At 50.8% G+C, this 14,851-nt stretch overlaps 4 protein-coding genes across 4 annotated transcripts; 2 read left to right on the forward strand and 2 right to left on the reverse strand.

Moving 5' to 3' along the window:
- Positions 1-137: 137 nt before the first annotated feature.
- Positions 138-4,719, forward strand: LY79DRAFT_657681 (uncharacterized protein; the record flags this gene model as incomplete). Its single annotated transcript, XM_060562712.1, has 6 exons — positions 138-162; positions 484-520; positions 767-862; positions 992-1,151; positions 2,149-3,464; positions 3,524-4,719. 6 exons carry the CDS (start codon positions 138-140, stop codon positions 4,464-4,466), a joined length of 2,577 nt encoding a protein of 858 aa, XP_060416499.1. The 3' UTR covers positions 4,467-4,719.
- A 382-nt stretch (positions 4,720-5,101) lies between these two features.
- On the reverse strand, positions 5,102-6,800 carry LY79DRAFT_546576 (calcium/proton exchanger). The gene is made up of 4 exons (XM_060557240.1): positions 6,471-6,800; positions 6,268-6,406; positions 5,997-6,203; positions 5,102-5,942 (listed from the first exon to the last, which is right to left on the reverse strand). The coding sequence occupies exons 1-4, from the start codon at positions 6,793-6,795 to the stop codon at positions 5,219-5,221; spliced, it is 1,395 nt and encodes a 464-aa protein (XP_060416500.1). The 5' UTR covers positions 6,796-6,800; the 3' UTR covers positions 5,102-5,218.
- A 1,179-nt stretch (positions 6,801-7,979) lies between these two features.
- On the reverse strand, positions 7,980-9,856 carry LY79DRAFT_546577 (FAD dependent oxidoreductase). The gene has a single exon (XM_060557241.1). It carries the CDS (start codon positions 9,673-9,675, stop codon positions 8,284-8,286), a length of 1,392 nt encoding a protein of 463 aa, XP_060416501.1. The 5' UTR covers positions 9,676-9,856; the 3' UTR covers positions 7,980-8,283.
- Positions 9,857-12,924: 3,068 nt separating this feature from the next.
- On the forward strand, positions 12,925-14,791 carry LY79DRAFT_681006 (uncharacterized protein; the record flags this gene model as incomplete). The annotated part of the gene is made up of 3 exons (XM_060564552.1): positions 12,925-12,956; positions 13,145-14,165; positions 14,627-14,791. The coding sequence occupies 3 exons, from the start codon at positions 12,925-12,927 to the stop codon at positions 14,789-14,791; spliced, it is 1,218 nt and encodes a 405-aa protein (XP_060416502.1).
- Between the last annotated feature and the right edge of the window lie 60 nt (positions 14,792-14,851).

The following is a 14,851-nucleotide window of genomic DNA, read 5'->3' on the forward strand; positions in this document are numbered from 1 at the left end:
TAATAGAAAGAGTCAAGAAGACCTTGTTTTGTTGTTTTTACCTGTAAGGCTCTCTAAGAGGACTAGGTAGCTGGTCAGTTATCCCCTTTCCTGGATAATAGGCATTATAGCTGTAAGTACCTTCTAGTATACGCACTATGTCAAAAAAGGATACCAATCACAGTAAGTACGAGAGAGAAAATAGACGCAGATAAGAAGAAATATTCTTGCTACTGTCACTAGCGAAGCTGATGTGAAGGACGGGCTGGCTTAGTCACCCCCTGCCAGGGTCTACGGGCCTCAAGGCAATGGGCAGTGAGTGTTCAGGACAGGAGGAGACTGAAAAAGGCAGGAGCACCAATGACTAATGATGGAGCGTCCAATGACCCTGCGTCTAGGATATAAAGATGGAACATAAAGACGCAATAGCCCAGTAGCAGGAACATGACGTCTTGAGCAGTTGATAGATAGCAGGGTTCTGACATGGTTTTCTGATTTCTACAGTCGAACGTTTCCTGTCTGAGTACAGAGCTGGCGAAAGGTGCGTGTCAACGAAGCTGGGGAGAGGACATATGCTATTTTAGAAAAGGTAGCAAGCGTTGTCGCATGTTCAAGGGGCTCCCAAAGATGGGATGTAAATGATGCAGCGCTTGCGATGGCTTGTCGTCGGCCGGTGCTTCAGACATGCTCCGGACTGAGGCTGAGGCGCACGTGGGCGTGTCCTGGGGGGCTTCACCGAGACCAGCGGAGCGGAGGTGGACCCAGTTCCACAATCCGATCGCTAGAGACCACTCGTCAATCTGGCAGGCTTGGCAAGGCAGAGACAAGACAATAGCCGGGAAGCCGGCATCCCTGTGAGACCCTTAGCAGAATCACCGCAGTGGTAGGTATTAATGCCAAGCCTTAGATCGACGCCATTGCCCTGTCCACGTCAGGATTTTACTAGGCTTTGCTCTGACGTACAGAACATGGGTTTCGCGTGCTCTGGAAAAGGCTCGTGACGGTGAAACAGTGAGCTCTCGGGGCGAGAAAGCAGCTGGATACAAGCAGTAGAATTTGGCCAAGCAGGGAACTTGGGCCCAGGCCGTGTCCCCATTGGCGGAAACTGGGCAAGACCTTACAAGGCAGCCCTGCCTTCTCGGCACGGTTTAGCCGCAGCTTGTGTAAAGCTGGTAAAAGGTTGCATGGGAAATGACGTCAGCCGGCGGCGCCAGTTCGAGAGTGCTTGCGACGCTTTGCTGATCGTGGGTGGAAGGGTCCGTTAAAATTTTATTTTATTTTTTACTTTATTTTTCTACCCTGCATGGGCCTTCTTCCCTTACCCCCCCCCCCCCCCCCCCCCAAACCTGGCCGAGCCTGTTAGTGAGCCAGCCTCCATGTGCTTGTGATCATCTCGGACCCCTTCCACTTCACTCGCTCTCGCTCTCATCTGTCTTTCTTTGGGACGTCTGCATAGTCTCCTCACCAGCCCCTCCCTCCGCCCCTCATCTGATTGTTTCCCATTTCAAGCTCTCAAGAGACGCCTCTTTTCTCTCTTCTCCCCCCTTCCCCCCCCTCTCTCTCTCTCAGACACACACTTTCGCTTTTCTCCCATAAGCCAACTATTCAAAACGTACACGCCATCAAGGGTGCATGTCGTACCTTTGATCGTCCCTCAATACCCGGCCCTGTCCTGTTTGAAATCATTCACCTACCTACCCAGGTCAGGCTAGGCCTTTCCCGCCCGTTTCGCATAATCATAAGCATAAGCGCCCATCAAACCAAACCCTTCCGCTTAGCCATCAGCCACCAACCCGCCCAAGTAATTCACCCGACAGAACAAAAGCTTCTTTCCCCTCACTCGGTGGCAGTTACGGACCAAACTGCCAAGCTTTCTGTGCTTCATCAGATATTATTGGACCTCGCTCCCCCAAGCCCAGCTCAGCCTAGCAAGGTTGCCCTCCCTAAGTGATCGACAACGTGGGTCTTGGCAACGGCAATCACTGCGCTACAGGGTTCTGATTCTGATAGCGTCTCCCGCCATCTGCTCCGCCTACCTCCCTACTTCATCTCTCGACTGGCCTGCCTTGCCGTCGACCTCGCCAATCCATCGCAGCTTACTGAATGCCCCCAACCATCCATCCGGGCCCTTCGACCAACCTGCAAGCGATATAAATCGAGCTGCCATAGAACCCTGTCCGTCGACACCGCCCAAGGCGACCGCTGTCACTGCGCCGCGACGAAGTAACCAGCCCCGCGGAGATGTCGACCATAGACGACCAAAGACCCAACGGGCATCCGCATTCCCCGGATCATCTGTCAGAACCCGCCGCCGCCATCTCCACGCCGACCGCGCCTCTAGCCCAGACTTCTGCCGTCCCGCCGCCGACAACGACGACGACGACGACGACGACGACCGCTGAGCCGAGTGGAGGCGTCAACGGCCATGCAGTCAATGGGACCGCGAATGGCGCCACATCGGCTACGGGCCATTTAACCAACGGCACGTCGGATGCGCCTGAAGCCAATGGCTCGGCACCGAACGGTCACTCGCCGAATGGCGTGGCCGCCGATAACCAGTACACTGATGGAAATGCCGTCCCATCATCATCAAATGGTGGGCCATCAACCAGCGGGCATGGCTTGCCCCAGAACAAGGAGGGAGACCTTGAGAATAAAATCGAGGGCCTGCAGAATCCGGAAGCTAACGGCCACAAGCCACCCGACCAGAAGCAGCATCACCATTCCGGCGATATTAAGGGACTATATACCGAAGGCAAGGAAAAGGTCAAAGACAAGACGAAGCCGTCCGGCGGCTTTGACACAACCCCGTTCCCCGATGCCCCTCCGGGATATACCGTGAGGTTCATCTTCCATAGAGCAAGCAACCTTCCTGCGGCGGACATCGGCACCAGGTCATCCGATCCCTTCATCCACGCCACTCTCAAAACGGCCGTGCCAAAACGACACAAGGAGGACCCTGACCTGGTTCACCGCACCGAGACAAAGAGGCGGACCACCGAGCCTGTGTGGAACGACGAGTGGGTTGTGGCCAACATCCCCGCCGGAGGATTCATCCTTAAATGCCGTATTTATGACGAGGATTGGCCAGACCACGATGACCGCCTTGGCAATGTCACAGTCAGGGTCCCTTACGTCGGCGAGGACTGGAAGGGGTATCCGCAGCCCGGTCAAGAGTTCGTGGCCAAGAAGCGCATGGGCAGCAAACGAGCATACTTAGTCAAGGCCATCACCAGCCACTTCGACCCGCGGACGGACATGTCGCCCAGGCTGTGGATCAGCATGGAAGTCTTGGGGAAGTCGGATCCGCCGTATGCGCATATGTACACCATCGGTTCTACCTCTTACTTCAAACATTTCAGTCCCATGATTGGGCGGCTCACCGGAATCAAGGTCAACAGGGACGAGGAGGCCGACGCCCGCTCTGACTTGTTCGACGAGCCCCAGGACAAGGACAAGGACAGCAAGAAGACGACAAAATACGAGTGAGTAGAGTACCTCCGCACCGGGCCTGGTAGGCCCTCCCCGCTAATGTGGCTCGCAGCTTCCAGTCCAACGAGATGCAACTCTCGGGGCCGGTGCCTCCTGAGTTGTACCACCGCTACGTCGAGTTCAGACCCACGATTGGGTTGATGTTTGCCAAGAGCGGCTTAAGAGGCAAGATTCTCAACAAGGCGTTGCACAAGCAGCACAGCAGAGTCTACAACTTTGACAGTTCGACCCAGTACGGCGTGTTCAAGGCCCGCTCTGAAGAGGCTGCGCTGCAGTTCCTCAAGCTGGTACACTTTGACGAGGGAGGTCGGATATTCACTTACGTGCTGACGCTCGACGGCGTGTTCCGCTTCACCGAGACAGGAAAGGAATTCAGCATCGACATGTTAAGCAAGCACACCATGCACAGCGACGTCGAGACCTACATTGCATGCTCAGGCGAGTTCTTCGTTCGCCGGCTGGAGAAGCCCGACGCGTCAGACGACCCGGAGCCCAATGAGAGGACACATCCGACAGAGGAACTCCCCGGCGGGCCGCCGAACGCCCACCCTCCCCACAATCCGTCGTACTACCAGCTGTTCATCGACAACGATTCAGGCACGTACAGACCTGACAAATCTATCCTTCCCAAGCTCAAAGAGTTCTTGGAAGCAAACTTCCCCGGGCTGGGCATCGTGGTCATGCACTGCGAGGACGAGGAGCTCCAGAAGCTCAAGAAGGAGCAGGTGGAGGCCAAGAAGAAGGAGGGCAGGATGGTCAACATGGTGCTCAACCGTAGCCCGAGCTCGAGCTCGATGAGCTCGAACGAGAGTGCGCTGCAGCGCATGGAAGAGGCGGGCGAGAACGGCGCACCAGTGAAGAGCACGACGCAGAAGGCTCTGGACGCGCTGGAAGACCCGAGCAACTTGAAGAAGATGCTGAAGCCCGGTACCCATGGGCACGGCAGCGGTCATGGTCACTCGCATGGGAAGGGCGAGAGTTCGACCGCACACTAATGACGATTGGCAAGAGTGGGTTGGTTTGCTCTCTTTTCACGTATTTCTTTGATACCTCTGTGTTTTCGCTGCTCCTCGTGAGGCATCGACGCTTCTTTGACGTTGTTATTCCCCATTAGTTTTGCATCACTTTTACTAGGATCACTAAGCAGCAAGCTCTACGGGATCGACTATAATTGCTAGTTTACCAAAGTTCGCATAACTTGCCAATGGCTTGGTTAATACCGGATCGTATCCCGTGTTTCCGTCTCCGAACGTGTGTGATGCTCGGCCAGACACCTAAATCAAGTGTGCCAGCGACCCGGCGCTCCTCGAGGCCCTACGACCCGCTGGGGTTAGAAATGGGCCGGGAGAGGCTGATGGCCATGTTGGTCTCCTTCTGCCGGTCTCCCCGAAGTAACTTTGGTAGGGGCGAAGGATTCTGGTAACTTAGCCTCAGTATTTTAAGGTTGATCATCGCCTTCGAGAATGGCCATTCCTCGGCAGGCATGTGCAGCATGACTTGTCAGCGCCTGAAGGCTGTGGACTCATGGAACTTACAAAAAATTATACTCTTGATGAAGCACTCCACACACCCACTAACACTCCAAAAACAAACGAGCGATAACACAAGATCACTATTGTTTACGCGCTTGAGGCTGATTATTAGTATTATTTTCTATTTGGCAGAGAGACCACATCGGGATCACCACCTCTCTCCCGACAGCCGAAAGCACCATCCAACCCTTTCTGTCCCATGACCCTGCAACGACTTAGTCCTCACCTACGCCCTCCGGGTTTGGGTAGTTGTAAGCTGCAGCTGCAATGGCGAGATAGGCAATAATGCAAAGGAAACCCTCAAGGTAGTTGCACTTCTGATCGCGCAGGAAGTTCCCCACAGTCAACATAGCAAGAATAAGCATGGTGATGTCGAATGCCTCAAACACAATGTCCATCTGCTTATCCAGTGCCCACGCAATAATGACAATGAGCGGGCCGTTCAGCAAGGCTGTTTGCAGCGTCGCGCCTAGCACGTGGGATAGGGCAAAGTTCATCCGGTTATCCCAAGCCTCATTGACGGCCGTCAGGTGCTCGGCTGCCTTTTCGACCAAGGGCACAAGAATCAAGCCCATAAGGTGGTCTGAGACGACGCCGTGTTTTGTGACGATAGGATGGATTTGCTCAACGAGGTAGATTGCCATGAACGTTACAGGCGCAATGGATATTACAAGGCCAATGATGCACTCAGTTAGAGTTAGCTTGGGTTTATCGACATGCTTACTGCTCTTGTGCTCGCGTTGCTCGTCGTTCTCAAAGATGGCGTCGTAGATGCCGTGGTGCGTGTGGGATTGAAAACAAACGAAGACGCCGTAAGCTATTACTAGCAAAATAGAGACGACCCGCGATATGTGGAGTGTTTTGTCTTCAAGTTGCTTGACAGTGAGAGATGCGGCCATGGAGTAACTGAAGACGGCTGGAACGGCCAAGGCGACGCCTCTATTCGCTGTTAATCGGTTGCCATTGGAGTCTTGGCGGAAAGCGTCCACTTACGCTGTAAAGAGAAGACCAGTTCCAGCTTCGCTGACAGTCTCACTGAACTCGGCCTCGTCTCTTCGTATGCCGCCGGCAACAAAGCACATGCCCAGGCACAGAAGCATCGTTGCTAAAATCGAGCCAAGTATGGCAGCCTTGATCACAGTGAACTGGTTATCCTGCAACAGAACCATGAAGAGGATGACCTCGACAACGGACCCAAGGCTGTTACAAGGATCTGTCAGTAAGAGCCGCAATGTGAATTTTGGAAGAAGGAAGAATAGCTCACGTGGTCTCAGCTAGCACGCCGAAAACGTGGTTGAGTTTGCGGGACAGCTCCTGGCCAGCAAAGCCGACCATATTGGCACAGGGAATCATGGCCAGGTAGGTTAAGACAAAAATCAAGACGTGGGACTGCGGGAGAATATCTACAGCCGTCTCAGTGTAAGTTTCTAGTTGCATCCAGAATCACGGCCTCGGTGAACATCTTACAGCGAACGATAAAAGCAGCAGGCACCACGGGCCACAAGATGTTGCAGAAGCGAGACGCTCGGCTTGATGATATCCAGGTGATCTTGAGAAATTTCAGTGGATGAAAGCCTGAGCGCCCGCTTTCGCCGGATGGCCTGATCCTGACCCTGTTTCGCCGCGAAGTGGCTCGGGGAGGAGTCCTATTATGGAGCGGTAGCTCGCTGCGGGCTGAATAACTTGTGCGTGTATCTTCGAGCACCATAAATGCATGCTCTGAATCACCCCACCGTGAGCCTGTCAACTGGCGGTAGGCCTGCCGGTAGGGAGGTATAGAGGGTGGCGACATGGTGGCGGATCGGGGCGTGTAAGTGGATAGAACGGCGCACCCGTCAAGTGAAGGGTACGCGCCCCAGCTCACAGACGTGATGGAATTAGAAGTATGTTCTTGAAGAAGTAACTCAAGCGGTTAAGCAGGATGGTATTTCTGTGTCATTGGACGGACATATTAACCTTATAAAGAAACGGAGAATATCCCTGTCCATCAGCTCTTGATCGACATGGCCCAATGCATCGTGTTGAGGCGCTACGGGGGGTTTTTTTCTTTTGGTTTTTTTTTTCTGGGCGGGGGGGTTGTTATCATTTTTCTTTTCCAAGTCAAGGGCCGGTCTCGCTGGGATGAGTCGTGTGCCTGACGTTGCGCACGAGGATTTTCTAATCTTGGCCATTTCGTTGCATCGATGCTGCGTAAAAAAGATGATGGTCTCTGTGCTTTCGTTATTGTGGAATTGGCAAGTTGACCCGCCAATCCGAATTAGGTAAAGTCCATAACATGATGTACATAAGAGTGGCATCGGAGTGCGTTTGCACTGCGGATGAACGCGGTGCGCCTGATTCAAGACACAGCCAAGAACGCCGGACGGCCAAAACCCCTATTGGTAATGGAATGGGTTGGGGTAACCAGACTTAGCCTTGCGTAGTGGACGTGGATTTCTCGTGATGTTTTAGATCAGGTGAGCCGCGTGGTCAGGATCAGAGAAGATATAAGGATAGAAGTCTCGCTCTAAACAGGGAGGCAGACATATAGTTTTATGTTTAGTTTAACCCCTGCCTTTACAAATAATCATAGAGCCTTTCTCCCTAATCTACAGTCACGTGTAATGACATAAAATTTCCAGGAGCCTTCATTTACCCCCGCCCCCCCCCTGAAGAGGCTCTAATTAGATTCCTTCCTCTCATCAGTGGTGTTCTTCAAGGCTAGTCAGGCGAAGCATCTTGTGTTGTTTTAGTTGTTCGTACGCTACGCACTGCACCGCTAGAGTCCTATTTACCTTCCGCACTTTCGGTATACTTTCCTGCGCAGTCATAGTCTCTCTGCGGGCAAGTAAAAAGAGGGTTAGCGTCTATGAAAGACATGCGCCTTATGTGGTGCCCAATCTGAGTGGCTTTTGTGCTATCGTTTCTACTGGGTTGCTGCTTTGTTGGCGTCAGGTTTTAAGTACGGTAATTTTTCGGGCACGGGCACTTGTTGGGCTGCTGTTGATCAGACAAGGTAGATTGTCAGCTCTAATCTAAAAGAAGCTAGCCCATTCGACATCTTCACCCTCAGCCTTGAACTGTGTAGCTTGTCTCGGCGTGCGTCTTTGAACATAGATACCGCTAGATTTATCGCTGATTATCTTGAATTTTTAACTTTAGAATGATAAAATGGTAAAGGCTAATTGAACCAAAATGATTCGGGTGAGAACTAAATCACAAGATTGAAGCTTGTATAGCGCAAATCGAAAATGCGAACGGCGGGGGCCTGGACTACTGAACAGTGTCTCCAAGTACCTCCTCAAAGGTGGGGCAGGACTCTCGAGTCTGTGAATGCCCATAGAAGGGGAGAGTAATCAGAGCACCAAGCATTTCCGGTGTAGTAGGTACTTCTCTTCCCCTGAAGCGCGTAAAGGTCACGATAAAAGCCAGCCTTGACCGCCTCCGGCGACACGTGAAGCTGGAGATTCGAGTGCTCTTCCCATGCGCTGAAGTCGCCGCCGGTGGTGGAAGTCCCGTCAGCGGAGGCTTCAATCTTGCGCACGGCATCGGTAACCAAGCCCTGGGCCTTGGCAGAGTCGGGCTCACCGATGACCTTGACTGTCTGGTACCCCGGCACGCCGACTGTCTCGAGACGCCACACAAAGGGTGTCTGGGGAAGGCTATAGGGAGCGGTGACGTCGACGTTCATGTAGTTGGTCAGGTCGGGCAGACCACTCTTAGAGATGACTCCAACATAGTAAGGAACGTTCTCCCATTGCTTGAAAACAGAAGTCTCGGAGTTGTCGAGGTCAAATGGAGCAAGGTTATCCAGTGTGGGTGGTATGGTGATGAGAAGCTTTTTGGCTTTAACAAGCTTGCGCCCAGTGGCGGTAGCAACAACAGCTGTGACACCCTCATCAGTGCGCTTGGAGGCAACCACGACACTGGAATACAGAACATCGCTTCCAAGGAAAGCACCAGCTTTGTCGTAGACTTGCTGGTTACCACCGGGGGCATAAAGATACCCGGCAGAGAGGCCCAATAGATGGGGCTGTCCGAAGTTCTGCAGAACGTATAGAGTTGGCGTCTCCAAAAGATTACCGACGCCCTGGGCGAAGATCCAAATAACCGGGACAACCTCGGTCAGATTGTACTTCTGGACAAACTCGCCAAATGGTAGCAGAAGGTCCTCGGGAACATTCTCTGGGATGTCATAAGCGCCATCGGCAAGGAATTGAAATTGTGAGGTGGCGAAGAGATAGGTCGCCAGAGGTCCGACCAAAGCGTTCGGATCGACGGCTGTGGCGTTGGGGATGGCGAAGCCAGTCTTGAAGTCGACAATCTTGCTTGGGAAGGGCGACAGACCGGAGGCGTTCAGCTGAACGCCGAAGCGCTGGAAGAATTCGAGAGTTTGGTTGTTTTTAATGTACGCTTGCACACCATAGTCGATGGGTGCACCGGTTGAGTCTCGAAAGGTGTCGACATGACCTCCGAGCTTGTCCGCCCGCTCGACGACGGCGACGGTCTTGTTCTGGTCCCGAAGACGAACAGCAGCCCATGTTCCGGTAGCTCCGCCTCCGACAATGAGCACGTCGCGTTGGATGATGTCTTCGGGCTTGAAGGAGGATTCGTCGTAGCAGTCAAGGCCGACCGGGGATGCGTTAATTAGAGATGCGCCAAAGGCGCACAACGATAGAAGTTGAGCACGCATGACTGATAGAAGCAGTGATAACTAAGAACGAATGACTGAAGATCAAGGGGCCAACAGGAGGATAGCAAATACCCATAGGCACGCTGTTAATGAATGGGAATTCAGAAGACCTATATACATACTACAGAGGAGATGGTCGGGTGACGATTCAGCCCGCCAAACTGGTAACATATCAAAGTCAATAATAGGGAAGAGTTTGACTCGAACAGGCATGAACCCTAATTGATTGATTGAACGGTAACACACTTTAGCTTACAAGAAGCTCCACAAATAATATCCGTACATGAAGCGGATATCCCAACCACTACGTTAGATAAAGCCGCCTATCGAGTACACATTGCAAGTACCTTTACGAAGGTATGCGTACAAGGCGGTCCACGGGTCGCACAGGGACAGAATATTGATCATACACAATCGCAAACACAGTCAAAGTACTTAACTTAACACAATATAAGGTTTCTAGATAGAAACACCGTACCACGGAATCTCGTAGCTAAACCTCCCAATCAACTAAGGCAGAGCTTTCGGGGATGACTCCCTTAGTTGCTATACCTAGTATCCATGACCTGTTGCTGTGGCTGTGCAAGTACCTGTACGCTGTTGCATACTTTTGGGAATGTGACTTTTGCCAAGCTAAACAACCTTTCACATGTCGAGTAAGGATCGTCATGTCAATTTTATTCATTTCGACAAGCTATGAGCGGGGCCAAAAGCCCGAGCCATCCGGCAACGTGATTGCTCACAAGACAGGGATATTGTTGTGCCCGTCTTTGTTAAGGTTTTCCGTATTTACCACTTCGTAAAAAATACAACGAGGATGCGAGGTGGGCTCACCCATGGACTCCGGCCCTGACAGCACTTACCCTTTGCCTTGGCATATTCTTTCTAGTTCTCGCAACTTCACCCGCTCGACTTAATCAAAATCCAGCAGCCTTCGGCGCCAACAACGCTGATCAGCCGCCAAGCCCCCTGTATTGAACCTTGGACCTGCAATTGTTGCCCGTTACTGCCGGCCATGAATGGTTCCACAACCCCGGCCAAAATAGCGTTACGCATTCCCACCTCCAGGAGAAATGATCAAAAACGTAATCAGTTGACAGCACATCAGACTAGAAAAAAAAAGTCGTGCAAGTTAAGGCTGTGGCAAAGTTTGGTTCTCACACCATTTCGGAGTGACGTTTCTATGGTCCCACAACCAGCCAAGCAGAGCGGTCTTCCATCAACTTGAGAACGACCTCAGCAACAGGAAACATTTGGATGGTTTGTTATGATCTTTGCGTGACTACCTGCTTTGGACAACAAGATCACGAATCTCCTAGCTCATGTCCATGGGGGTTGACATGAAGGAAATGACAATGAGGATCAAAAAATTTGCCGCAGCACATTTAGTACCAACGCGTTTTCCGAGTCTAAGAACGGTGTCGAAAGTATGACAGACGGCCGCAGAAAGCCCAGCGACAACAAGCAACAACATGCTTAGTATACAACTTTTGGATCTTTATGACTTGTGGGCTACCGTTATCTGGATTCAGACCACCAATCCTTTGAGGATGACCCTGGCATAAAGAAGCGCCCAATCCACTTGCGCTTACGCGTTCGGTTGGTGCCGTTTGTGAGAACTTAGTGGAGTATACTAAGTAGGAATTACTGAAATCAGTGCAGGAACTTTCCAGGTGGCTGATGAGTTACGACATGTACTAGGTAGTGTGTACACCTGAATAACCTTTGAAGAGCACCTTCCCTAGTTCCGAAGACTAGAACTTGATGGGTCTTGGAATATCAAACAGGCTAGACCCAGAACGCGCAGAGTTTCTGATTTAAGGAATCCTTGGCTATGGTCATTGCTCGACAATTACAATAACGAAGGACCCATATCCTTCCTATTACTACATGGTAAACTACTGGGCTTTTACAGATTTCTAGCTGACTGAATATTCATCCTTGACATCATTTATTTAATAGGAGCAGAATCCCATGACCTTGCAACTCTCTAGCTTTCTCCCAACGCCGCTCAATGCCATAAACCAAGTAGCACAACTGTCGGTGTGAATACTAATAATAACAATGGCAATAAGGCGCTTACTTTTCGCATGATGATAGGATGTTGATTAGACGTCCCTCCAAATGCCAAATACCATAGATTGCATACACTAGACTGTGGTGAAGCGGACTCTTCTTCCAATTTCATGCATAGCTGTTCAAACGCCATCCGGTTTTAGACACCATAGCACACACAGAGTGCTATGGGGGAGGCGAGGAAAGACTCGTTGGGACATTGACCATCCTATTAGCGGCTCAACCTCTAAGTATTGTGCGCAAGAAGTGATCTAGCGGGGCTCTTGACTAGTTACTCGCCATTCGGGCTCAGCGCTGTAGTGGTGATGCTTTCTTTTCGTTGAACCTGAGCTGAGACAATTTGCTTTTTTTTTCTGTAAAATTAAAAGATAAGAAAATGCCTTTATTATCGCCTACCCAATTACATTGAGGCATAGACATCGTGCTTGTGTTATTGCCAACAGGTTGATAGACTAAGACTCAATTCTGTATGAAGGAATACTGGATTGAACCAGCCGTTAAATGCAGGACTCAATCAAGCCGGCGAAAAAAAAAAAAAAAAAAAAAAAAAAAAGGTTGCCCGTGGGAGCACCGCTGAGAGCCTAAGTAAGCTACAGTTGAGACGAATGTCCTGTCAAATACTAGCATATGGCAGAAGCAAAATCAACTCGGCCAGGGGTAACGCTACTATATCTAATTCGATATAGAGCTTCGAGTTTTTCACCAATTGACCCTATCAGTCGCAGCGGAAACAGCACCTAATACGAGAGAAATGAAGCCCCCACTCAATTCAATGCCTGCTGCGGACCCTTACAACCTTCTATAAAGCCGACGCTGAGGCCCAGCGAGGGACATCCCCGTAGTTTCCCGACCACACTTGTGAAAGTAAATGTTCGTCTTTTGTCCGTGTCTGGCGTCATAAACTATTCATACGGCAGAATACTAATAATTCTTGTTATGTTAGGATCCCTGGCCGACACGCCGGTTGATAGCCGACTTGACAAAAGCAATGTGCGTTTGCAATGTCTGGCGGAAATGTGAGATACTCGATGCCTTTGTCCATTTTACAGGAAAACCCAAACCACGAGTCCAAGGTCGGCGCGGCCGCGCCAGTAACAACGAAAGTGATGGCTTCATTACCTTCCGAGCTCATTGAGAGAATATGTTTCCTTTTTTGTTATCATTGCCAACATCATGGCTCATTTCCCACCACAGACTCGAGCGAGGTTCGTGTGTCAAAAAGAACGCTGTCGCACTTCTGTCGGGTATCTAGACGCATCTACGTCGTTGCCCAGCCATTTCTTTTTCACTACTACAGCACGGATAACCTACCACGAGGGCATCATTGCGGTACCCAAGCCCACGTAGGCAAGGTTCCCAGAGAGAATGATAAACTGCCTCAATTTCTACGTAGCATCATCAACCGTCCAGATCTGGCATCCCAAGTGAGAACGCTTCTGCTTGTGGAGACGGACGAGATCAGTGGTTGCACCCCGGACTTGGCCCAGTTGCTCAGCAAAACAACCAGAAGACTCGGCGCCTCAGAGCATGCCACAATGCAAGAGCTGCAGACCAAAATATGGCAAGGTTTCTCGGGTCAACCGCAAACCTTAATGCGCATCCAGAGACGGAGAATCCACCACTGGCTCGAAGAGCTCGCTATTCTCCTTTCGCCCAATTTAGAAAGACTGTTCATTGCGCGTGACAGCTTTGTTCAATATGAGCACATCAAAGATAGTGGTGCCTCCTTCCTTGCCCTCAAAACCATCACCATTAAGGGTGTCAGCAAGAATCAGCACGTACACGAGGCCTCGGTCCTTTTCAAGGCCGCGCCAAATCTCGAGAGCCTCTGCTCATTACAATGCAGTCTATTTGATGGGATCAGCCCGTGGACTACGACCAAACCATGGAATCTCAAACTCCAGACCGTGCGGAGGCTGGTACTGAACGACATTGGAGTCGAAGATCTGGAACTTTTGGTTAAATGTTGTCCTAGTTTGCAGCAGTTGGAGGTCTTAGCAACGAAGATCCATTTGACTTCAGGAGTCAGCTACTGGAATGTCGCAGAACTTTTGCGGGCTCTTGAGTCCGTCCGCCACGCACTAAGAAAATTGCGTCTTTCCTGTTCGTCGACTCAGACGCATGCAGAGTACTCCCGGCCGAATATCGGCGGAACATCCTGGTCTTTCCGGCAGTTTGATCATTTGGAAGAGCTGTCGCTTGACCAGAATGCTATCGAAAGCCTTTCGCGGACTACATCTGTCGAGGACAATACAGCGCCTGGTTGGAGCTTGATAGAGATATTGCCACCGTCAGTCCGCAAATTCCAGCTCCTTCAAGTGAGAGAAGGTTTCATGGGGAACTTGAGGCGCCTTTTTAAGGACGTCTGTTTCGCATTGCCTTACTTAAGGGTAGTTCACATCAACTTAGCAGAGGTAACGGATAAGAGAGATGTTGGATCAAAGAGTATGGACTCCATAGAATCAACCTTCGAATCAGTGGGTATACAGGTGCACTGGGCTACAATGTCTACCGAAGAGCATGTATTAGAAATGGCATCATGAGTACCAGCGGAGTCACTTGAGTGCTGCCCTCCATTGCATCAACGACACCGAACGCGTAGAACAATAGTGTAATAATTGAGTTAATTACATATTTGAAAGAAACAGTCCAAAGAATTACTCACTTGGACCCTTGATTATTGCAGAAGGAAGTATCAAGCGATGTCATCTGCTAACAACTAAGCTACATAGGTAATCCATGATGTCACTGTAAACGGTAATTTTATCTACAAATAGTTGCTCTGTGAAAAGGATGTTGCGAGGTTAGCAATACAGTCACCTTCCCTCCGTTTACGAGATGTTCAATATGTCTATGCTCTTGATCTTGTTCCCAGTCCCGGCCGGTCATGCGTGTTATCAACGAATATGGTGCTAAAGACGAACGAACAGACACAGAACACAAAATCCCCACACTCGAGCTGCAACTGCCGGACAACTTGCTTGTGGCGTTACAAGATACAACCAAGGGTTCACATGCATATACCGGTGTAACATGTTAGGTCGGGTCATTTGTTTGCTGGCCTGCCGAGGGCATCAGTGGAGAATGTCGGCAACCGAGG

This window comes from Colletotrichum navitas (assembly GCF_030913465.1).
Source record: "Colletotrichum navitas strain CBS 125086 chromosome Unknown LY79scaffold_15, whole genome shotgun sequence".
NCBI classification, from domain to species: Eukaryota; Fungi; Ascomycota; class Sordariomycetes; order Glomerellales; family Glomerellaceae; genus Colletotrichum; species Colletotrichum navitas.